General features: G+C 46.6%; 1 protein-coding gene across 4 annotated transcripts in view; it reads right to left on the bottom strand.

Moving 5' to 3' along the window:
* The window catches only part of DGCR2 (DiGeorge syndrome critical region gene 2), a 91,563-nt gene extending 67,994 nt beyond the window's left edge, over nt 1-23,569 (bottom strand). For all 4 annotated transcript variants that reach the window (XM_032875914.1, XM_032875915.1, XM_032875916.1 and 1 more), the window contains exon 1: nt 23,261-23,569. In XM_032875914.1, coding sequence (XP_032731805.1) covers nt 23,261-23,339 — 79 coding nt within the window. In that variant the 5' untranslated portion in view covers nt 23,340-23,569. The remainder of the gene's footprint in view (nt 1-23,260) is intronic.
* Nucleotides 23,570-25,559: the final 1,990 nt, after the last annotated feature.

Genomic DNA, 25,559 nt, shown 5'->3' with positions numbered 1-25,559 from the left:
GGGGGAGGAAAAAAAAGAGAGTATGCCATAAGCATCAAAGACAGACATCAAGATCAATGGAAACAGAGCAGAGTCTAAAAAGAAGACCACATATGTGATGGTGATTTACAATCAAGATACAAAGGCAATTCCATGAAGAAAGAACAGTCCTTTCAACAAATGGTCCTGGGACAACTGTGGATATCCATCAAAAAATAAAGAAAGAAGAAAGAACAAATTTTGATCCATTCCTTATACCAAAAACTAACTTAAAACAGATCACAGACCTAAAACTGTAACACTTATAAGGAAACACAGGAGAAAATCTTTGTGATGTCAGGCTAGATTTCTTGGATACGTTAGCCAAAGTACTATACGTAGATCCAAAGTATGATCCATAAAAGAAAAAGCTGATAAACTGGACTTCATCAAAATTGGGAATTTTTCTCTTCAAAGACACTGTGAAGAAAATGAAAAGACAAGTCACATTATTACGAGAAAACATTTGTAAATCAAGTATCTGATAAAGGGCTTGTACCCAAAATATATAAAGAACCCTCAAATTTCAGTAATAATAAAACCCACGTAACTTTAAAGTGGCAAAAGATTTTAAAGGACATTTAACCAAAGAAGAAACACAGATGGCACATAAGCACATAAAAGATACTCAACATTAGTCATTAAGGAAATGCAAATTAAAATCATAATGAGATGCCATCACGTACTTATTAGAATGGCTAAAATTAAAAAGAATGATGACACCAAGTATTGACATGTGTGTAAAGTAACTGGAAACCTGCTATATTGCTAGTGCGAATGTAAAATTGTAAAATTACTTTGAAAAACAATTTGATAGTTTGTAGAAAGCTGAATATACACCCATTATATGACCCAGTCATTCCACTCCCAGGCATTTACCCAAGAGAAATGAAAAAGTTACGTGTCCATACAAAGAGTAATTTTATTTGTAAGAGCCAAAAGCTAGAAACCCAAATGTCCAAAAAAGTGAATGGATAAACAAATCGCAGTACAGTGGACTGTTTACTCAGCAATAAAAAGGAACGAGCCAAGCACCTGGGTGGTTCAGTCCGTTAAGTGTCTGCCTTCAGCTCAGGTTGTGATCTCAGGTCCTGGGATACAGGCCCAAGTCAGGCTCCCTACTCAGCAGGGAGTCTGCTTCTCCCCCTACCCCCTCCCCGCTCCTGTTTTCTCTCTCTCTCTCTCTCTCTCTCCCTCTCTCTCTCACACACACACACACATACACACAAGGAATGAACTGTTGATACATGCAGAAACATGTTTTTTAAAAAAGCAGCCAGCTACGGAGTTTTTGCCAAACCCTGTCCTAGAGTGTAAGTGTAGGGATAAATCTTTATCTTCCACCCCATACCCAACACCCAGCACAGTGGGGCACTTACTAAATGTTAGATGAACCAAACTGCTCAAAGATCTCCCTCTCTTCTTTAAGTCTGTAACAAAGTGTCAACAGTTCTCTGATCTCTGCAAGGAAGGTTCTCTCACTTCCTGGCTCGCCTGTAGGCCTGTAGTGCCGGGGCTCTTCTGACAGCAATCCAACGTGTGAGTCACTGGTTAATACATGTGAATCACTCATTCAAAGACTATTTACGAAGCGCCACTTTGTGCCAGGCAACTCTCCTGGGCCAGAGAGGTAAACAAAGCAGGCAGACCTAGGATATGACAGAGCGTGCCTCGTGTGGCGGGGACTGACACACAGTCAGTCGCTTGGCAGGTCACCCAGCAATTCTGATGGGTCTCACTGCAATAACTCAAGCTGCAAGTCAACTTTTTTTTTCCTTTTCTTGCTCACTATCCTCCCAAGTCCCTTTGTAAAGCATCCAGCACAATTTCTGCCTCATCTAAAACTGTTCAAAAACAGTCACCCCCTCTGCCCACTACTGGGTTTGCCAAGGCTCTGCCCCAAACCTTCCCCTGTGATGCCTACCCCCTGGCTAACAAATGGGAGACACGGGCAGGCCCTTCCTAGCCAAAGAACTGTTGACATTTTTCAAAATAATCTATGCCCTAACTACAGAAGTGCAAGGCCACAGAACCAAAATGAGAACTTCTAAGAGGTTCTCAAATGTTCTCATTCCCAAACCCCTTTATGCACTTGAAATTTCTAAGGAACCCAAAGATCTTCGGTTTATGTGGGTTATATCTACCAATATGTACTGTATTAGAAATTAAAACCAAGCAATTTTGTGAACACTAGGTTCCCAAACATAGACTCGAAGGGTTAAAACATATGACCCAGCAATTCCACTCCTAGCTATTTGTCCAAAAGGGGTGAAGGCAGGGACTCGGATGCCTGTACACTGATGCTCACGGCAGCATTACTCACAACAGCCAAGAGGTGGCAACAACCCAAGCATTCACCAACAGATGAATGAACAAATATGTGATGTATCTCTTCGATGGAATATTAGCAGGTCATCAAAAGGAAGGAAATTCTGACACGTGCTACAAGGATGGACCTTGAGGACATTATGCTCAGTGAAACAAGCCAGACACAAAAGGACAAATGCTGCACGATTCCACTTATATGAGGTGCCCTAGAGGAGTCAAATTCAGACACAGAAAGGAGCACAGAGATTACCAGGGGCTGGGGGAAGGGGGAATGGAGAGTTGTCTAATGAGGATAGTTTCAGTTTGGGAAGACGAAAAGAATTCTGGAGAGGGATGGTGACAGTGGCATAGCAGTGTCATTGTACTTAATGGCATTGAAATGTACACTTAAAAATGGCTAAAATGGTAAATCTTGTGGATTTTACCATGGCTTTTTAAAAAATCCTTTAAAAGAGAGAGAGGGAGAGAGGATCCTAAGCACGAAACCCATTAGCCATCAATCACATGGCAAGTGGCCTCCGGTAATGCCACTGTGCACTGGTGAGAGAATTAGAGAAAGCAGCTAATGACCTCTTGCTACTATTATGAATATAGTTTTGACCTCGCAGAGCTGCCAGAGATATGCGACATTTGGGAATTTGAGGATTCGGGCCCTGTAGAAATTTAGAAGCCTCTCCAATACAGATTCTTTCTCTGGATTCGATTTCTTCTTTGTCAGCAAGCCTTGGCCTCATTTTAAATTATGTAAGCTGAGCTGTCCCAAATTACTGTGTGAAATTTAGTATGAAGCCTTACTTGTTTGGAATTGATTTCTCCTAACATCTGCCCACAGAGAAATAGAGGAAGATAGGGAACACCAGAAGCACACAAGTCCACAGCCACTAAGCTCAGGAAATCAAAAACTTCCAGCCAGGAAATGCAAGAGAGAACTACATCCTATCCCCTCTCACGGCCCCCAGCCAGCTCCGATGGTCTGCACAGAGCAGAGGTGCATCGTTGGACACAGCCCTCCATGCCTTGCTGGAGTGCCCGCCCAGGGGACCAGGAGGCCCCAGTCTCCCAGCAGACCCGCTCCCAGGTGGGCAGTGCAGCCTACGACAGACTGCTCAGACATTCCCCCTTAGAAAGAGCAATAGCTGCTTCCCAGAGGGGCTGTTCCCTGGGTCTCGTCCCCACCCCCACCCCCACCCAAGGCAGGACTAGGAAAGGCCCACCAGCACAGAGGGGAGAGATCTGAGAATAAGGCTCTGCTGTGCAAGTGACAGGAAAGGTCCAGAAGAATGGTTCCCGTGGGGTGCTGGGCCCTGTCCAGCACCATGTCAGGAACTTGGTGCTCCCTGGTTAGAACCTGGGCCAGGCCCGCTGCCCCTGACAGCTTTAGGAGGGGACAGAGATCACTGCTGATAACACAGGTCACGAAAATACAAAACACAGGGCATACGTGCTAAGAGGGCCTTCTGAAATAGAGTTACCTGTGTCCTCAGGTAAGAGGAGAAGAATAAGGGGCTTGAATGAGACCTCAGGATGGGCAGCACATGCACCACCAGAGACCAAAGGGAAGGCCTAAGGGTCAAGGGTGCAGCCTGGATAAGTGCCACCAAAGCTGGAAAGGAGCTGGGGCTCAGCAGAAGATAAGACCAAAGGCACTGGGGGATGTGCTATGGCTTCAGGACTGGATGCTGCAGGCAGTGGAAACCTTCAGCAGAAAACCATCAGCAGCAGGACAGGGAATGGTTCCCAAAGGGCAGAATAAGAAGATGAAGACAGCATTACCAGGCATTCAGGACAGTTCCCGGGAGATCATTCTAGAATAAACTGTGATTAAATTATAAACTCATTGCCTTCTCTACAGTATTCTAAATGCCATTTTTCTTTTCATGAGGCAAAGGGCCACCTCTATCCATCCTTCCCCCTGTGACTCCTCCATTCAGGTCCTTGAGACCCTTGGCTCAGCAGTCCCTGTGGTGACTCCTGCAGTCCCATCAGTCCTCTCCCAGGGGCTGTCACTTCATGGCACCAAAGAGACTGCCTATAACCTCCCTGCTTCCTGGCACAATGTGGCAGCTCTTGGTTGCTGAACAGTTTCACGTGTTCTGCCCTCTGGAATAATTCTGTGAGGCGCTCTGAAGAGGCAAATCCTCTCCAAGGAACACACCTAGAGAAAGGGAAGATGTGAGCAGAGAGCTGGGACCAGGGGCTTTTTCTGCACAGCACACCCTGCCACGTGACTCAGCAGCAAAGCCCAGTTAAGGCTGCTGTTTATGGGAGGCCTGGGCACTCGTGGGCTCTGGGAGGCATCAGAGTTACAACAGAAGGACAGAGTATCTGAATATCACACTGCAAGGAGCTCAGAGATCAGCTAGCCCCGTGATACTCACACACAAGGGCCTAGCATCCAAGGGGGAGTGGGACGTGTGTGGCTCATAAAGACTACTATATGGAAGTTCTACTAGTAAAATTTAAATTAGGAAAGCCAGAGACTGCTATATTTACCAGAAAACCCATCTAGTCCAATCAGCTTATTTCATAAAAGGGCTGACCTGCCTGCTCCATTCCCATGGCAAGTCGACAGCAGCAGCACAGGAACCAGAAGGCAGGCTCTATCTGGCTCTTTTGTCCAGATATCTATCCCAAAACCAGCTTGGCTAAGTGGGAAACAGGACTCAAGTTGGGAATCACAGCCACCCCCAACAGGATGCCCTGCATTCTGATTTGGGTCGTGGCTAACTCATCCTTCCTCAGAGGGCTAGATCTAAACTTTCCAATTCTGACCCATTTTTTCTTAAGACAAAAAACACAGGACTTATGACATGCAGTGCCTCCGTGGAGGTCAGCAATACAAATCCCCAGAGATGAGGAGTGTCTGACTGTTGGATAGGACCTGCAGGGCCAGGCATGTACCAAAATACTGCGGTTTTGAAATACAGCCAAAATTCTTTGCTATGCCTTCTCAAATGTCAGTTGCTCCTCAGTCACTGTGACCACCAAACCCATTTCCAAATAGCCTTGGGGCAGGAGAAGAATCACTGAGAATCACCCTCAGTCAGCCCTCCACATGGGAAGGGGGGCTCCTCTGACTCCTGAGTCTGGGCAAGGACATCCCCTGCTCCCCTGTCACCCACCTGCCTGGCAGGGACAGGCAGGTGACCCAGCTCTGCTGTGACCGCTGACGGGGAGAGGGTGGGGGTAGCGTAGGGCTGCTATGCTCGGGGAAGCCACTTTCTCCTATCAGCCAAGGAATCACAAGGTTGAGGCTAGAAACCACCACACAAGAACAAAGTGACATGGCCCAAACTTCTGTATTTATTTTTTATAAGTCACAAGCATTTTCCACACCAGAAGATGAAGTGACCATCACTTATTGTATCTTCTATCCTCAGACACTGCCCAACTGGGACACTGGCTCATGTGCCTTGCCTTGGCCTCCAGCTTCTCCTTAAGTAGATGTCTGGAGAAGAAGGCCCTGCTTCACGTAAGTTATCTTAGAAGAGGAGGAGAAGGCTCAGAGGAAAAGGATGTAACTGGACAAGATGAAAGAGGAAAGAGAGGCAGATTTAACAAGCATCATTAAACGAATGACATTTTGAAGATTGATTAGTCTATATTTTACGGAGGGTGGGGTGGGGGAGGGTTCAAATGTGGGAGTAAGACCAGAGCAAGAGGGTGGGGTAGAGCTGGAGTAATAGCATCTCACAACTCATGTAACATCCACTGGCTGTTTCATCCACCACTCACACCACATTTTGATGAAGGCCATCACACAGTGTAACCAGTTCATTCCAAGAGAAACAGCTGGAGCAAGATCTGATTCTTGTATGTTCATTTTGCATGTGCCAGGCAGTGTATCAAAAGCCATGAATACATTATTATATTTAAATCCTTAAGAGAACCCGTTAGCACAGCCTTGTACCTCCTGCAGGCTTGGCACTGTGCTAAATAAAAGCAAGAAGAGCAGAATGATAAATACAGTCTTTGCCTTCACAGAGCTCAAAATCTAGTAAGGAAGCAGAAGATCTTCACTACCCTGGGGAAGCAAAGAGTTCTTAGAGAAACATATAAAGCAGGCACCTGGGTGGCTCAGTCAGTTGAGCCTCTGGCTCTTGATTTCAGCTCAGGTCGTGATCTCAGGGTTGTGAGATCGAGCTCCACATCGGACTCCATGCTCAGCATGGAGTCTGCTTGACATTCTCTTCCTCTCCCTTTGCTCCCTCCCCAGCTTGTATGCTCTCTCTCTTTCAAAATAAATAAAATCTTAAAAAAAAAAAACCCCACAGAAAGTGTAAATGTAAAAGAAAAAACAGATAAACTTTAAAATTTAAAACTTTTTTGATCAAAAGTGTGATAAAGATACATAGATCAATGGAATAGAATACGAAGCCCAGAAACAGACCCACACAAATGTGGCTGATTTTTTATAAAGGTACAAAAACAATTCAATGGAAAAAAGCCCTCAGCAAGTGGTGATAAAACAACTAGACATACACATATCAAAAACTAAACTTCGACCCATACCTTGCCTTACTGGATACAGAAATTAACTCAAAACAGACCAAAGACTTACATATAAACTCTAACACTATAAAACTTTTGGCAGGAAAAAAAATAAAATCTTTGTGTGAACCTGGATTAGGCAAAGTACTTACGTACATCTCTAAAAGCATGATCTATAAAAGAAAACAATGTTATAAGCTGAAATTCATCAAAAGACCAGTGGTTACCAGGTAGAAACCACAAGGTAGGGAGAGGGGCTGACTTCCAAGTGGTAGCATGAGGGAATTTTGGCATGATGGCACTATGCTCTGCATCTTCATTGTGGGACTGGTTACATGACCCTACACATTTGTCAAAGCTCAAAGAAAGATTATCAAAAAGGAATTTTAGTGTACTAAAATTAAAAAAAAACAAAACACTTTTTTAAAAGTACAGTTAAGCAAGAACAAAAATAAACAATATAAAAGAAAAAAGTACAGTTAAGCAAATGAATGGTTAAGTCACTAAGAGAAAACATGTACAACACATTTGTCTAAAAACTTTTATCTGGGGCACCTGGGTGGCTCAGTGGGTTAAGCCTCTGCCTTCGGTTTGGGTCATTATCTCCGGGTCCTGGAATCAAGCCCCGCATTGGGCTCTCTGCTCAGCAGAGAGCCTGCTTCCCCCCGCCACCCATCTCTGCCTGGCTCTCTGCCTAATTGTGCTCTCTCTGTCAAATAAATAAATAAAATTTTTTAAAAAACTGGAATATATATAGAGCTCCTATAATTCAATAAAAAATATAAATAATACCTGGGTGGCTCAGTGGGTTAAGCCTCTGCCTTCAGCTCGGGTCATGATCCCGGGGTCCTGGGATCGAGCCCCACGTCAGGCTCTCTGTTCAACAGGGAGACTGCTTCCCCCTCTCTCTCTGCCTGCCTGCTTGTGATCTCTCTCTGTCAAATAAATAAATAAATCTTAAAAAAAAATATATATATATATAAATAATAAAAAAGCAAACCAGCTCATAAAAAATGGGCAAAAGATTTGAACAGAGCTCAAAAGAAGATATATGAATGGCTAACAAGGACATGGAAAAGTATTCAACAATATCATTCAAGGGAAAGGCAATTAAAACCAAGAGGTACCACTCCACAACAGAAAGGCTAAACTTTACAAGTCTGACAACATAAAATGTTGCTGATATTGTACAGCAATTGGAACTCTTATGCAATATTGATGGGAATATAAAATAGCATAACCACTCCACAAGTAAGCAAGAAAAAGAAATAAAAGACATCCAAATTGGAAAGGAGAATTCTCTAGTAAAATTAAATGTTTGCAGAAGACATGGTCATATGTCACATCTACAGATTTCACACACAAAAAAGTGTTAGAATAAATTCAGCAGTCATAGGACACAAAAATCAACACACAAAAAATCAGTTTTATTTCTATTCACTGACAATGAACAACTTGAAAAGGAAATTAAGAAAACAATTTTATTTACTAGGGCATCAAAAAGAACAAAATACTTAGGAATAAACTTAACCCAAGGAGATGATACATGAGTATACCAAAAACTACAAAACACTGCTAAAATTAAAGAGGACACAAATAACGGAAAGACATCCCATGTTCATGGAATGGAAGACTTAAGATGTCAATATGAACCAAGCAATTTATAGATTCAATGCAATCCTTATCAAAATGCCAATGACTTTTTTTTTTTTGCCAAAAGAGAAAAATCTATCCTAAGATTAATACAGAATCTCAAATCACCTGGAATAGCCAAAACAATCTTGAGAAAAAAAAACAAAGCTGGAGGCCTCACACTTCCTTATTTCAAACATATTACAAAACTATAGTAATCAAAACAGCATGCTACTGGCAACAACACAGATATATAGGCCAATGAAACAGAATAGAGAGCCCTGAAATAAATTCTCCCGTATATGATCAAATGATTTTTGACAAGGGTTCTGAGACCATTCAATGAAGACAGGACAACGTTTTCAACAAATAATGCTAGGAAAATAACTGCATACAAAAGAATGAAGTTGGACTCTTACCCAACACCATACACAAAAATTAAATCAAAACGGATCAAGGATTTATAAACCTAATATCTAAACCAATAAAACCTTAGAAGAAAATACAAGACAACAGTGAATTTAGAAGTGATTTCTTGGAGGGGCGCCTGGGTGGCTCAATGGGTTAAAGCCTCTGCCTTCAGCTCGGGTTGTGATCCCAGGGTCCTGGGATCGAGCCCCGCATTGGGCTCTGCTCAGCAGGGAGCCTGCTTCCCTTCCTCTCTCTCTGTGTGTCAAGTGGATAAATAAAATCTTTAAAAAAAAAAAAAAAAGTGATTTCTTGGATAGGATACCAAAAGCAAAAGCAAAAGCAATAAAAGCAAAATGAGACAAAAGAACTACATCAAACTTAAAGAAATAACAAAGTGAAAAGGCAATCTACAGAATGAGAAAAAATTTACAAACCATGTATCTGAGCAGGTATTAGTATCCAGCACATATAAAGAACTCCTACAATTTAACAACAAAATTACAAATAATCCAATTTAAAAATGGGCAAAGGGGGGCACCTAGGTGGTACAGTTGGTTAAGTGTCTGACTCTTGGTTCCCAATTAGCTCATGATCTCATGGTTGTGAGATCAGGTCCCATGTCAGACTCCATGTTCAGAACAGAGTCTGCTTAAGTTTCTCTCTCCCTCTGACCCTCCCCCACACCATGCATGCACACATGCACACCCTCTTTCTCTCAAATAAATAAAAATTTTAAAAATTAAAAAATGGGGAAAGGATGTGAGTTAGACATATCTCCAAATATACAAATGGCCAACAAGAATATGACAAGATGTTCAACATCATTAATCATTAGAGGAATGCAAATCAAAACCTTAACAAGGTATTACTATATACCCTTTAGGACAGCCACTATTTAAAAAAAAAAAAAAGAAAGAAAGAAAAAACAAAATAGTAAGTAATAAGAATACAGAAAAATTGGAACCCTCGTGCACTACTGGTAGGAATGTAAAATGGTGCAGTCACCATTGAAAACAGTATGGATGTTCCATGATAGATTAAAAATAGAATTACCATATGACCCAGCAATCCCAATTCTGGATATGTATCCAAAAAACCAAAAACTGGATCTTAAAGAGATATTTGCATGTTCATGTTCATTGTAGCATTATTTACAATAGTCAAGAGGCAGAAGCAATCTAAATGACTCACAGATGAATGGATAAAGAAAATGTGATATATTCATACACTGAATACCATTCAACCATAAGAAAAGGAAATTCTCTCATGCTACAACATCGATGAACCTTGAAGACATTTTGCTAAGTGAAATAAACCAGTTACAAAAAGACAAATACTGCATGATTCCACTTACATGAGGTTTCTAAAGTAGTTAAACTCTTAAAAATTGGAATGCCAGGAGCAGGGGGAAAGAGGAAAAGGGAAGTTGTTCAGTGGGTTAATGAGTTCCAGTTTTGCAAAATGGGAAAGTTCAAGATCTGTTGCCCAACGGGGTGCATTTTGTTAATACTACTGTGCACTTAAAAATGGTTAAGATGGTATATTTTATATTATGTTCTTTACCACAACTTGAAAATTTAAAAAAACAAATAACCTAAACCTTGTTTCCCTAGACCCAGTTAACAACCCTCTAAGATCAGTTTTATTACTACCCCACTTAGAGAAAACAAGATGAGGTCTCCTCATATCCCTCCCAGGGCCGGTTTCTGATACATAAAATGAGGTGACACAAGCACAGACAAGACAGGGAGGGATTTTAAAGCCACGAGGGAAATATTAACACCGAATAAACTCCTGCAAGAAAACAGGCCTATAAGTCTGAGGCACTCTAAAAGGAGACTGACAGTAAGGCCCCAACTCCTCCCTCAGGTTAGCTCAGTGGGGACAAAGCTGACACCTGCATGAAAAGCTCACAAAAGCACACAGCTTTTCACTAGTGGTCCTCTTTAAAGAATACTCAAAGATTACAATGACAGCCTGAAAGTTTCATTTCATACACTTATTTCCGAACCAAAACCAAGAGGAGGACTCAACACATCAAAAACTCTATCCAAGAAGCTGGGTTACCGTTCACTAAGCTACTGCACTTCTAGTGCTTAGCAGAGCGCACGATGCTCAGAAATGGGTGGGAGGGTAGCACAGGGATGGTGAGATGATAATGACAATAATACTAACAGCAGCCAAGAACCAAGGCCAAAAATACAGGACCAGGCCAACAGGGGATGCTTCTGGCTCCCTGCAAGCCAAGTGTGAGGCTGCCTGAAGGACAGCCGTGAAGACACAGCCATGGACAGCTGAGATGGGGGATAAGCACCATGACGCCGGTGTCCAAGGCTATGGGAAGACGACAAGAAAAGTGGGTGGGCAAGGAAGTCCAAGTTGAAAAGTCAGGAGCAAAGAGATGAGAGGGAGCAGAGGGCAAAGAGCTGGGGGTAACAAAGTACCTACTGAAGCTACACAACAGTGGAGCGTGAGCTCTAGCTTGCCTGGATTTTACATACTGGCTCCACCACTTACAAGTTGTGTGACCTTGAGCAAGTCACTTACTCTTCCAAGCTGTTTCTTCATCTGTAAAATAAGGCTGATATGAGTATGTGCTTTCTATAAAAAGAGCACCACACCTCACACTGCAATTATAAAGGAGAAACCCACAACAGCAACTAGACAGAATCTTGTAACATTGTTTTATTGTGTGTCCTAATCATTTTTGGCGTTACTTTCTGGTTTTTAAAAGAATTACCACTTTTACATTTAGTTATATGAAATCCTTTTAAATACCTTGTTCTGATCATTAACTTCTATTAATGCTTCTTAAGAGATAATAGAGCCTTATGGTTCAAAATCCACAAGGAGGTGATAGGTAAGATTATTAACAAGACTTCCAAACTTCTTAAAATGTCCATGTTTTCTTGGTTGCAATCAGAGGGTGCTGAAATCAGCAGGGGAGACTGCTAAAACACTAATTCCTGGAACTGGTCAGCTAGGTCCAAAGAGCTGTGACACAGCATCAGTGTCCACACAAAATGCTGGTGGAGCCGGACAGAAGACACGAGCACTAAGAGGTGGCCTCTTCCTTCGCAGGTGGGCGCCGGATGGTGGTGCATTTGTCTCCACTCAGTTCCCCACAGTTGTGGAGCTCTTTCATCTTATTCTGGAAGCATGGTGCAAGAGGTAGAGCACCTGGCTCAAGATAGCAATCTTCAGTTTCCGGTTTCCGCTGCTTCTACTTAAAAGCCGAGTGACTGGCCACCAGGCAATGTTAATTATCCTCTCTGGGCCTCAGCATCCCAATCTCTAAAACGGACCTACCACCTGCCTCACTGCCTCCCTCCCAAATAGGACTGTCAGATAAAGCATGTGCACAACTATGCCCAAACTCCTGGGCCAAGCTCAACCCCATCTTCAGACAGCTCGCCCACATCACACATGATGGGGAGGATGGTGGAACTGGGAGCTTTTTTTTTTTTTTTTAAAGGTTTTATTTATTTGAGAGAGAGAGAGAATGAGTGAATAGGCATGAGCAGCGAGAGAGGCAGAGGGAGAAGCAGACTCCCCAATGAGCAGGGAGCCTGACAGAGGCTCGATCCCAGGACCCTAAGATCATGACCCGGGCCAAAGGCAGATGCTTAACATACTGAGTCAACCAGGTGCCCCAGAACTGGGAGCTTTTTAAACAAACTTGGGCTCAAATGATCCCAGACATCTAAACCCTCCACTTATTTTCCCAAAGCAGCAGCTGAAATTACAAAGTGAATTGCCAAAATTACACTGACCAAACTAGGATGACAAGGTCTTGGGACTCTTAGAAATGAAAAATAACTCATTTTTAAATATTCACTTATTACAAAGTAACTTTTCAAATGAACTTTCCACTATAGGATAATTTAAGGTTTACAGAAAGTTCCCATACGCCCTCATCCAGTTTCCCCGGTTGTTAATTACCTTACACTACACACTACCATTTGGCATAATTTGGAAACCAACATTGGTACCTTTCTATGAATTGAATTCCAGACTATTGGAATTCCACTGGTTGTCCCACTTATGTCCTTTTCCTGTTCCAGGATCCAATCCTGGACACCACACTGTAGTTAGTACTATAAAGTAATTTCTAATACACTCCATCAGATTTTAAGATTAACCAATTTAAAGAACTAATTAATAGCACTTATTAATGTTAAAATCTAAGGAATATAATTTTTGTTATGTTTAACTTGGCCTTTCTCTTTACTGATGCTGAGTGGTAATTTATTCAACATACATAACTCTCTTCAAACCAGAGAAACAAAATTGGAAAAAATATCTTAAGCAAAGAGCAATTTACACTAATGAGCTGACTTGTTAAAAGTGTAAAATCTAGGGGCGCCTGGGTGGCTCAGTAGGTTAAAGCCTCTGCCTTCGGCTCAGGTCATGATCCCAGGGTCCTGGGATGGAGCCCTGCATGGGGCTCTCTACTCAGTGGGGAGCCTGCTTCCTCCTCTCTCTCTCTCTGCCTGCTTCTCTGCCTGCTTGTGATCTCTGTCTGTCGAATAAATAAAATCTTTTAAAAAAAAAAGTGTAAAATCTAGTCCTAAAAATGATTTTTAACTTAGCCAGGAAAACACAACCTATTCAAAAAGGAAATGTTTCCTTACCGATTAGGGTGACGAAGTAGAAGCTTATTATAATGACATTCTAATAATTACTTCTCTCAATAGTCTATTTAGTAAAGGTGGTTTCAAATCAACAGTTGGGTTTCTTTGTTTTGTTTTGTTTTTTAATTTCAACTAGGTTCCATGCCCAGCACGGGGCTTGAACTCAAGATCCTGAGATCAAGAGTCACACACTCTGCTAACTGAGCCTGCCAGGTGCCCCCAAATCAACAAGGTTCTGAACCTAAGTGTTTAACAAATACAAGGAAGAAAGAGAGAAAAAATTAATCCAGGTAGCTTTTGGACCCAGTACACCATACATATACTATCAGTCTAAAGACAAAAAGAGCTGCAAAAAGGAAAAAAAAAAATCCAAAATTTTACTGAGTTGGTTTGCTGCTGTAGTGGTAATGGGTGTAGCACTTCTCAAACTATTCTGTGCACAGGGCAGGACTAAGCAAACAAGTAAATCTACTGATGTTGGAAGCCAGAGTTCTCACTACAGAAAAAGGGAGATACAAATATGAAACAGGAAAAGGAAGCAAGATCCCATAATGCTGGGTTGGGACAAAAACAAACAGTACGAACCCACATAAAAAGAGACACACACAGACACATCCATACACACACATGCACAGAGACAGATGGACATACACGCACACGCCCCCCCAGCTGGCCTGAAGGGTCTGGCAGCAGCAGTATCCCAGTAGCAATGAACACACCCAGCACCAAGATCCTGGCTTCTAAACACCATCTTCCATTAAAAGGAACCAGAGTTCCATGGAAAAATGCCTGCAGCAGGAAAAGACACAAGATGAGACTGGTAATAAGGGATGTTCAAAATAAATGAGGACATGTCAGAAGGATGCAGAAATCAGCCTGAAGGGGTTTCCCTTTTAATATATCAATGACAATATAAGTATCAAAATGAACCATGACAATAATAGACTATAACAATTGAATAGAAAGAATCCATGAATCCATACGGACAGTAAAAAATGAAAAACAGAAGCCCTCTTTTATAGTAGACTACTAAAAGAAAAAGAGAAAATCATCACTATTTAGCAATTATCACAGTGGTTAACTGATTCAGGCAAGAATCATTAACAGATGCTGAAAAACAATGGGTAAGGCTATCTCCCTACCAATTACCTGCCAATCACAAAGGTGGAAAGGCACTTTTCCCAAAGAAATGTAGCCAATGCCACCCTACCACGTGATGAATGTTAGTATCGCCATTCCTGCAACAAACTGATGGGCTGTGCTTCCAGACGCATGCACCAAGGAGGACTCAATGATCTGGGGGACTGTACCTGCCAAAAATGCATCAACTAAATCTGATCGTAACAATCTGATAATCCCAAAATGAGGAACAGTCCATAAAATGACTGACTATACTTTTTCACAAGTCTGTAACACGAAAGACAGACAGGAAGATGTTCCAGATTTTAAAATATGAAACAGACATCAAAATTAAATGCAATACATGACCCCCCCTGGTTGGATCCTGGCTTGGGAAAATATGCTGTAATGGGACAATTGGTAAAATAGGAACATGGCTAACAGTACTACATCAACGTTAAACTTCCTAAATTTGACAACTACACTGTGCTGATAAAAGAATGGCCTTCTTCTTAGGAAATACACACTGAGGGACTTAGAAATGAAGGGTCATGATGCCTACAACTTAGTTTCAAGTAGTTTCCCCCATAAGTACGAAACACATCTGTATACACATGCCAGTGCACACAAATGCGTGATGAGTCGAATGTTAATTGGTGAATCTAGGTGAACTTTGCAACTTTTCTGTATGTATGCATGTTCCCAAAGTAGAAAGTTTTGTTTTCGTTTGTTTTTGTTTTTTTAAAGAATGAAGTATCCCTCTGCCTCCCTTTGAAGGAAGATATCCTGACATCTTAATTCTTTTTGGAATTAAGCTGCCTCATACCAATAAAAAAATGCTGACCATTGGGTCTTTGGGATTTAGTTTCATTTTTGCTCTTAAGGGACCTCTCAAGTGAATGATTTTGCTCATGTCAATGTTCCCCTAAAAGGCCACTCTAATTCTAAATTATCTGTGGTGAAAGCATGCCATTTAGATAAATAAGCACACAAATTTGAATTATAGTATAAATACATGTGAAAACCAGAAGCCCAACCTGGAGTTGTTGCAGATCTAGGTTTAGACTGAGACAAAGACATGAGGGTCTGGGAACAGCCCTGGAAATACTGCCTATGTATTTTAGGAGCTAGGAACCCCAACCTATCAGCCATGCCACTCTAATTGTAAATCTCACTAAACTAAAGCTTCTGGTTGATGAAAAATTTAGGTTAAGAGGCCTCTCTGAGAACCAGACCCTACAGACAAAACAAAGTAAGACTAAGGAAAGTTCTCACAAAAAAAAAAAAAAAAGAAGTACAGCTATGTGCGCTAGCCTACAAAGATCTCCAGAACACTGTCCACTGAAAAACTCAAGAAATTATCTAAGTATAATTCCATTTGTATAAAATAGTCCATGTATGAAATTTCTGTAAACATTAAAAAGAAAATCAACATCATTTTTCCAAACTGTCCTGGGCTTTCACTGTGGCTCATTCTGTATGTGCATCCCACTCGCACTAATGGGGTGGAGGGAGCATCTGAAGGAGTGGCCCACAAACCACTGAGGGTTGCAGCACAAGCCTGCCTTGGCCCTAAATGAACCTCATCTCTTTCAGGTACTTCCAGGCCTCTCACTCTGCCCTGTAAGACCACAAAGCCAGGGATAAATTAACAGACCCAGAGACCCCAGGAAGCAGCCAGTAGCACTCAAAAGGCCTCTGCATGGGACGCCTGGATGGCTTAGGTCATGGTCTCCAGGTCCTGGGATCTCTGTTCAGCCTGCCTACTTGTGATCTCTGTCATATGAATAAATAAATAAAATCTTAAAAAAAAAAAAAAAAAGGCCTCTGCATCAGAGGACCTGATGTCAGTCTAAGCAATGAAGGTCCTGGAACCTCCCATCTCCCAGCTGATCCTCTTGGGATAACCTCTGCAGTGGCTCTTGCCCCTTATCCGGCACCCCAGGGAGCCCCAAGCAATCCTCTCCATAGCCATAAACTCCTATGGAAGGTCTTGTGGAAACAAAGCTTCCAAGACAGGGAAGAATAAGGTGGACACCTGAAGGCTCTGTTAGTCCAGGGCTCTGCTCTCAGCCCTGTCCTGTTCAACACAGAGTAGTCAACAGCTGAGGGCAGGCAGACAGACAACAAGGTGATCAAACTGATGGCTGGCTGCGAGGGATCTGGAAGACAGCCTACAGAGACTGGAGGGAATCAGGGGCACAGACTAGGGACAATGACCAGGCCAAGCTGGCTGAAACAAAGGCCACACCAAGCAGAGAAGGCAGAGAAAGCCAAAGGGCAAGTATGGCAGCTCTTGTACCCACCAGCTCTCAAACAAGACTTGTGCTGTGCAATGGCCCAGGGAAGGGCAAGCCATGTCCTCCTGCAGGGGGAAGTTGGTTCCCAAGCCTCCGTGCCCAGCAAATCCATTAGAGAGGAGGCCCCACCCACCCACCCCAAAGCCTTCCTGCCCAACCCCCACCCCCACCCCAGGCTGGGTGGCTGCTGAACTTCAACAAGGATCCGAGGATCCATGAGGAAGTCTTCACCCACTCTCACCTCGCCGCCCAGCTCACCCCCACAGGAGCAAGCTCCCCCCAGTGTGAGGCCCAGGCCAGCTGGCTCTGCAGCACTCCCCCCGAACACATGGGTCCACCAAAGGCGTTCTTGCAGGCAGCCACAAGGCCCTCATCCTCACCACCCCCCAGGGGCAGCTGCGAGGCCCGCTGGCTAAGGGAGCTGCTGCTCTTTATGTCAAAATATAAATAGCCATTTGTGCATTTGTTCAATAACTGATTTCTGAGTGCCCACTCTGTGCCAAACTAGGCCCAGGGGACACAACATGAACGTGACAAAGAGTAAAACGTGTCAGTATGAACAAGCCTAGCCCTGTCCAAAGCACTGTGGCTGTTTTGGGGGCTCTAGGAAGCCACATACACCCGCTCTCAGACCATGGGAATGGCTAGACTCATTTAGCGCTCACTGTGTGTCAGACAGTGCTCAAAGCCACTTTGCTCTGCTGCCTCCCAGGTGGGGGCTCTCTCCCAAGAAACATGCCCTTATGCCCACACACTCATGCACCCAGACTTTTGGCAGGGGGGGCAGGGAGTCCCTACACTCTCTAAAGTCCATTCGGAGTTAACAAGAATGGCCTTTTTGTCAGATGTGTTAAGAGCTCTATACACATTGATTTTAATTCTCACAGCATCTCTCTCCAGTATGTTCTATTATGTCTGTGTTACAGATGAGGAAATTGAGGCTCAGCACAGTCAGTGGGCAGCACACTGCGCCCTAACACCCAGGCATGCAGCTCTAGGGTCCATGCTCTTAACCCACCACACCGGACTCACTGTGTTCTAAACCACAGTCATTCCTTTTCCAAACAGCTTGTGTGAAGCAACATAAGACCTGGGCTTTCCTCCCTCCCACGTCGACGCCCAGAAGCCCCAGGACACTCTGGGTCTACAGCTCACGACGCTCCAACCATGTCACACAGGCCATTCACCCTCCCCTAGACTTGCCCTGTCAAGGCAACCATGTCCACGCGGATGCAACACATAGCCCAGCTTGGAGCAGCAGGACAAGATGTGACTGACTTTCACTAAACACCCCGAGTCAACTGGTAAATCACACCAGAAACAAAAATACAGCTAGCATGGAATAACCATACTTAGGGCCCACCCACCATTCTGGCAAAGTGTTGGCCCAAAATTGGGTTCTCGGGTTGACTAACCCACTCTGTAGACTGGAAGAGGAAGGGACAATTCACCAACTCCTCAGCACCCCAAATACAAAAGCACATGGGATGAAGGGAACAATCTGGCAGTGGACAAAAGACATTTCACCAGTCCCTTGCTATCTACTAGTCCTACATGCTGTCACTGATACATTCCACTCCGAGTCAAGAGACAACCAACGTCTCCCTACGCCCAGCAGCGAGGCAGGCAGAGGAACAGAGGTAAGAGATCATCCAGCAGGGAGGACTGAGAACTAGATCACCTGCCATGATGGCTAAGAGGACAACAAGCCTCGGCGCTGCCAAACTGCCCAGGGGAGGGAAGCGGTGAGGTAAGTGCTGGTGGGCCGGCCAAAGAAGCAGGACCAAGGAAGGCTGCAGGCAAGAGCAATCTGGGCCAGAGGAACAGCAGCAAGAAGGTGCAGACCTGTCTGGCGAAGTGTGTGACAGCAGCACATTTTCTGTTCCAAAGACCGGAATGGCCAACTGAAACAATGACCTGACTCCCTGCCACCTGGGCCAAACGGAGCTTTAACCACAGTGCTTCCTGTGCCCTCAATACTTTCAAGTGGTGACGGTGCCCGGCACACGGCAGGTGGGAGCTGGCGACAGCGCCCAGTACACAGCAGGTTGTGGTGAGGGCTGGTTACAGGGCTGTGGGGAGGCATCACCATTCATCTCCCGGGGCTGCCAAGTGCCAGGAGCTTCTTCCTGCTCTCTGCAGTAGCCAAAGTGTGCAAGGGGAAAGGCCCACTTACTCTCAAACTGTTCAGAAGATAAATTATGTGCACACGTGCACACATGAGGGATAAGGCAGATGAGCTACAATGCTAACAACAAGTAAGTCTGAGGATATGCAGGTGTTCTTTTTTTTTTTTTTAAGATTTTATTTATTTATTTATTTGACAGAGAGAGAGAGAGAGGTCACAAGCAGACAGAGGGGCAGGCAGAGAGAGGGGGGAAGCAGGCTCCCTGCTGAACAGAGAGCCCGATGCGGGGCTCGATCCCAGAACCCTGGGATCATGACCTGAGCTGAAGGCAGAGACTTAACCCACTGAGCCACCCAGGCGCCCCGATATGCAGGTGTTCTTTGCATGAGTTTTATTCCTGCAACTTTTCTGTAATTTTGAAATTATTTCCGAGTTTTCTTTACATATTAAAAAAAAAAAAAGACAATTCATTAGCTAGCTAGTGAGGTTGGAAAGTGTGTTAACCCTACATTCCAAAAAGAATGAAATCATTAAGCTAAAAGCACAATCAGCCAGCACGGTGAGTTCTACAGTGTTACATAGGAAGGCGGGCTGTGAAGGAAAGAGCTCAGAATTAGGAAGGCGCCTGGCAAGCCCAGGTGCAGGTTCAACTTCCCAGCTACTCCTATGAGCTCCAGCCACATGTGCTTGTAAAACGGCCACACTCTCCTATCCACTAACTCAAGTGCTGCTCCAGAAGCAAGGTGCTGCAGCCACAAGTCAGTTCACTGACAATTTCCTAGTTCAGCACAGAGAACAGGCCCCTCTGGGTCCCTAATGACAAAGGGGAAAGAACCCTTAACTCGGAACCAGCTCACCTGGTTTTGAATCCCAGCTGTGCTGCTCACCATCTATGCGACCTTACACAAGTCATTTGCCTCTCCCAGCCAGCTTTCCCAACAGCAAAAAGAAGACAGCTTCCAGTCCCACCACCTCATCAGGCAGCCTGACTGAACACAAGCCTTTTTAGAGGGCTGGGGCAGAGCTCACTTGGAGGCGGCAAATGTTTCTCAGCTATGTATGGTGGGGTCACCCTAGACTGAGCTGTGGCTAACACCATGGCATGATTTTCCATCATAATTGAAGCTAGAAAAACACTTTCTGAATCAGCAATTGCTGCTGCATTACCTGCACACATAGAGAAAGAGACAACGAGAAGACACCACAGCCACTGGCTCCCCAGAAGCCCCGCCATGCTTGTTGCCCCTCAGCAGAGGTCTCACCACAGCCCCAGGAGGGAGATACACACCACCACTGGTCGTTAACAGCTAACCATGAAAGGGATTTGATGGGATGGCTAGTTCTATCCCTAGAACTATCCCTTCTAGATAAAAAAGGGTCTGCGCCCTCACCTGGAGAACCACTGGGTCTGTCATGGGAAAAGATGTGGCCCGAAGTTCCACAGCTGGGGTTAAGGATGGCCAGCGCAGGACACACACAGCTGGGATAGACAGAGCCACAACCAAAGGCACGTGATGGAAACACAGGCCAGACATTTGGGCTGAAATCTCATCTTAGCCACTTAGTTTCGTGAACTCTCTGTGATTGTGTTCCCGTCTGTAAAATGGGGCTAATAGCAGTCATCTTACATCACAGGGACCACCAGAGAGATAAGCAATGCACATGTCCATACACATCAGAACAGCACGTGGCATGTAACACATCCTTAATCAAACTAGATCAAACACGCATTAAGAAACTTTGCCAAAAGCTCTGTTGCCCCCACTGTGTGAAAGGCCTCACACCCCAGCCTACACCGGGGAAGAGCCAAAGCTGGCTTGGCCCTGGTCCTCAAGGACTCCCTCCCTCCTGGGAAGCAGGTTCTGCCTGATGCCCTCCTCACACCCAAGTACAGGTCAAAGCTGGGACTCCCACAGAAAGAATGCACATTAAGACAGGGAAGGTCTCCTTCACAAGAACCAACCAGCAGACCTCTGCCTGGAAGGACACAGAGCACATACAAGCACCCATGGAGAACATCTGACCCCAAATGAGACCTGCCCTTGCTGCTCAGCCAAAATCAGGGAACCAGTTGGAGTCCCCCAGGATTTCGCAGAGCAGCTCAAGATACCACCAGAAGCCACTGCAAAGTTCTGATCTGAAAAGTCGTGGAATGCTAAGGATAACTTTGCTTCCTCCCTGCCCCAACTCAGACCTCAATATGAGGTCTCCTAGGAAGCCCTCCCCTGCTACAAATGACTGGTCCACCACCTCTGCTGCCTGCCTCTAAGCCCCCATACCGGAAGACCTGATTTACATCTAGTTTCTGCTTCCATACCTCAAGGGCACTCCTAGAGAAAGGGGTTTATTCAGTTCATTTGAGCATCCCTAGCGGCAAGCAGACAGTGAGCATCTGAAAACTTTTTGAACTGTTGCTGGCCAGCTGGCAGGATACACGGACAGCAAAGGAAAGGGAGCTGGGGACATCAGTCACCTCTATCATCCAGGCAGGAGATGCTGGACCTGGAACCAGAGGCACCCCAAGGAACACAAGCATGTGTGGCTTGGTCCCACAGAGTCCACCTGAGGGACTGAGAGGCAAAACTGGGACTCAAGAGCCAGAATAGAATGATGTCCCTCCCACCACTCTACAGATGCAGACATGTTTTCTAAAGATTTTAATCACAACAAGCCATAAATCTATCGGCTCTGGTCCTCAAGGGCCCATTCAATACTCCAATACTCCAAACGTAGGCCTTTTTTGGCTTCCATTCCCACTAAGGCTACCCCACAACCAGTCACCCTGCTGCGCAGAGAACCATCAGAAGCAATGAGCAACCAGTTCTACAGGGAGCCCAGAGCAGCATCACTGGAGTGATTCCAGGTTGAGTATGGGCCCAGGGCCTTGGCCACCAAGTAAATACTGGGGAGAAGACAGAACTCTGTAAGAATGACAAAGTCAGAGAGGTGTGTCATATCTGCGGTAAGAGCCCTCGCTGAGGCATTATGGAGAGTGGCACACCACTGTGTCCCCCAGCCAGCCTTTAACAGAAACCTGACAGAGCTCACAGACAATGGCCCTGGACAATTCTGCTTTTCATGGTCCCCTTCCTCCATAAAAGATAATATTAAGAATCATACTTTCAAATGCATCGGTATAAAGACAATAAATCTGTATGTGTATACTATAACATTTTCTTTGACCTAAAAGGTCAGGGGTTTTTCCTCGCTGATTTTAAAAGGAGACCACTAAAAGCATTCACTGTGGGTCCCCAGCACCAGGCCTCCTGTGCCTGATGGATAAATCCGCCCTGCACATGGGGATTTGATTTTTTTCTTGTGCAATGGAGGAGGGGGTACACAAGAACAGGTAGAAATAAAAATTATCCCGGACTTTCCAGTGGCCATGCTGCTGATTCCCCATCACAAGCTTACTTATGAAAACACAAGTTCCGAGGGGAGTTCCAGAAGCATTTAATTATCACATTGAAGGAACACTCCTAAGTGCCTGGCAATGTCCAGGCTCCGACGGCGGAAACCCGGCCGCAGCACCAGTCTCTGCCCCAGAAAGCTTGCTTCCTGCGTGCGATGCTTGGCGGACTCCTAGTACCACGGTGGGCCGCCAGTCTCTGAGCTGAGCAGTTCTCAACTGCAACACCTCACTGACAATAAACAACGCGGCTACCGTTTTCCAGCCAAGGAGCTTCCAGGGCTGTGACGCGGGCACCAAACCACTGCTGAGGGAAAACGTGGGAAACCAGGTGCTTCCACGAGCTGCTCTCTCGACCCCCGAACTCCAGCCTGACCCCAGCCGCTGGGCAAGGTGGGAGCGCCCCAGGGGCGCAGCTCCTTGGCCAAAGAACTCCCAGGCCCCAGAAGTTAGGTCGGGCCACGGACATCACTCTCGCTTCCGTCATTCTCAAAGCATGCAGCGCTCCACGGAACACGGATCCAAAGGTAACATCCCCCGAGAACAAAGTTCCAATGATGTACGAGGCGCCCTGAGCCCAGGTAAACTCTCGGCACAGTCCCGGGCGAGGAGCACAGTCCCGGGCAGGGGGCGCGGCGGCTCGCGGCAGGCCTCGCCGGCGCCCTCCTGGGGCTCGGCCCCGCGGGGTGGAGGGACTTCCTGGGCGACCCCGGCCCCGAACATTGCCCGCCCGGCCCCGCCCCGCCCCCACACACCGCCCCCACCGCGCCGCGCCCACCGCGCCGCGCACCTGGCCGCAGCGGCTCGGTGACGGTGAGCACGAGCAGGAAGAGCAGCAAGAAGGCTCCGCTGTCTGCCTTGGGCACCATTTATCCTCCGTTCATCGTCCCCGGGGCGGCCGCGTGACCCCGCGGGGAGGCCGGACCGGGCCGGACTGAGGGTCAGGGGACCGTGCCGGGATAAGGGTCAGGGGACCGGGCCGGGCTGAGGGTTAGGGGCCGGGCGCGGAAGGGCGGCGGGAAAAGTCTCCGACTAAGCCTCGGCTAAAATGGGCCGCGGGATCCCGCGCACTCTCTGCCTCGGTCTCGGGTTCCGACTCCGGCTCCGCGCAAGATGGCGGCCGTCCTGCTCAGCTCCGCGCCGCCCCCCGCCCGCGCCGCCGGCGCCGGCCAATGAGTGCCGAGGCGGGGGGCGGGGCCTGCACGGTCCCAATGCGTGTGGACTCTTGGCAGGGCGCAGGGCGGAGCCTGGGCGGCTGTACCCGAAAGGGGCGAGGCCCGAGGCTGGGACGGTGGGGGGGCGGGGACAGAGAGGCGGGCCCGACGGGCGGGCGGGACTATAAGGAGTTAAGTGTGCCATTGGTTAAACGGAGAGGTGGGACTCGGGGGTGGAGCCTGGACGGTAGGGCCTACTGAGGGCCGGGATCCCAGGGCACGACGCGCTGGGCATGGGCGGTGGGGGAGGGGTAACCAGGTCAAGAAGACGGATACAGAAAGGGGGGGGGCGGGGGGGGGGGGGGGGCGGCCGGGGGGGGGGGGGGCGGAGCGTGAAGGAAGAGGAGAGGGACCAGGCACCGAGGTGGACTGGGTGAAGCAGGACCCTGGGGCGCGAGAGATCGTCACACCTTGCATACCTGCAGACCCACCTCCGGTCAGCGGCCCAAGAGTGCTCCCTAAAGTGGTCCTCTAAAGGCAGAACCGCTGCGGAAAAGGGACGAGGAAAACGGGAGGAACCCAGACAAGCTTTGAGGAAGTGGGAAGATGGGGGAATGGAGGATTCACCCTGCAAGGAACGGGCAGGTGTGGTTTCACCAGCACACGCTACTGATAAAGGAAATAGCTTAAAGGAGTTTCGTACAAGAGGAGCTGACAGGGAAACCCAGATCTTAGACTGGGGAGCGAAGCTGGCCTCTGAAGGAAAAGCCCTGCCTACACAATGTGGGAGGAGGCGGAAGAAATGTTGGGCGCAGCTGCTGCCACAGCAGACCACATCTGCAGGGAGGAAAGGCTCCAGAGACCATGGTCCCAGTGCTGGCCTTACACCTGTCAGGGAACAGATTGTCTGCGGAAGAGAACACAGCAGATGCACTGTCCCACTAGGAGAGGAGCAAGCTGTCCAGTGGAAGGACCACCAGCGACACAGACAAGGCCTAGTACAGGATGTCAAGGCTGGGGAAGAGAGTGAAAATGGGAGCAGAGAAAAGGGGGGGACCCATTTTAGCCTGGCCCACCTCTCACCCCACCAACTTACTCCCCAGGAGCAGTCCTCCCAAGTCCCTTCAAGGCATAATCCTCCTGAATGTCTCAGGATTCTCAGGGTCCCTGAGAGAGGTACCCACTCCCGCTGAGTGGAGATGGCCAAGATAAAACCCAAGGCTAGGCCAGACCTGCCTGCCCCTGCTCCCTCCAGGCGTGCCCTGTGGCAGGTGCTAGACAAAGGGCCTATCACAGCAGAGGGGCCCCCCTACTAGCAGAAACAGTCGTCCCTGTCCAACACTGCCCTGGCTGCTTGCATTGTCCTCATGGAGCATTCCCAGGAGCAGCTGCTACACTCAGAAGAGACCCAGGCCCAACCTTCAATGTGCCCAGGGAGCCCAGCCAAGGTAACAGGCTGGGCAGACCCCAGGGAGGGAAGTCACAGCTAAGAGCAGATATCTCCGCCAGCTGTCCCCTTGCAGAACCACTGTTAAAGAAGCAGGCCAGCAAAAGTTCAGATGGGGAGGGAGAAACGTGAGAAGTCCAGCCCAACCATGCAGGGAGAAGGCAAAGCCCTGGCTTCTGAAATTGCAGTCACTGCCGGGCCAAGAGTCTTTGCCCCTCCTGAAACACCTCTACCTTTGGCCCTCCTGCACAGCCTGCAGACTGCCTATGTAGACACCACCAAGACCCTCTAGGGCTGAAGGGAGGGAAAAGAGGTCAGGGATATTTTGCCCCAGCTCCCTCCCTGTGGAGTCACTGCCTCTATACCTTCCCAGTTTCCAGTGACCAGCCTTCCCTTCTTCCAGGGGTCTGTAACTACCCTTAGGGTACCCTACTGTTAACTCCACTCCCACCTTTGTAAATAAGATGACTTCATTAAACTGTCCTCCG

The sequence above is a fragment of the Lontra canadensis genome, unplaced genomic scaffold (genome assembly GCF_010015895.1).
Source record: "Lontra canadensis isolate GAN:19392208 unplaced genomic scaffold, GSC_riverotter_1.0 scaffold57, whole genome shotgun sequence".
Taxonomy (NCBI): Eukaryota; Metazoa; Chordata; class Mammalia; order Carnivora; family Mustelidae; genus Lontra; species Lontra canadensis.
Note: the sequence above shows the minus strand (reverse complement) of the source record. Positions and strands in the feature narration are given on the sequence as shown.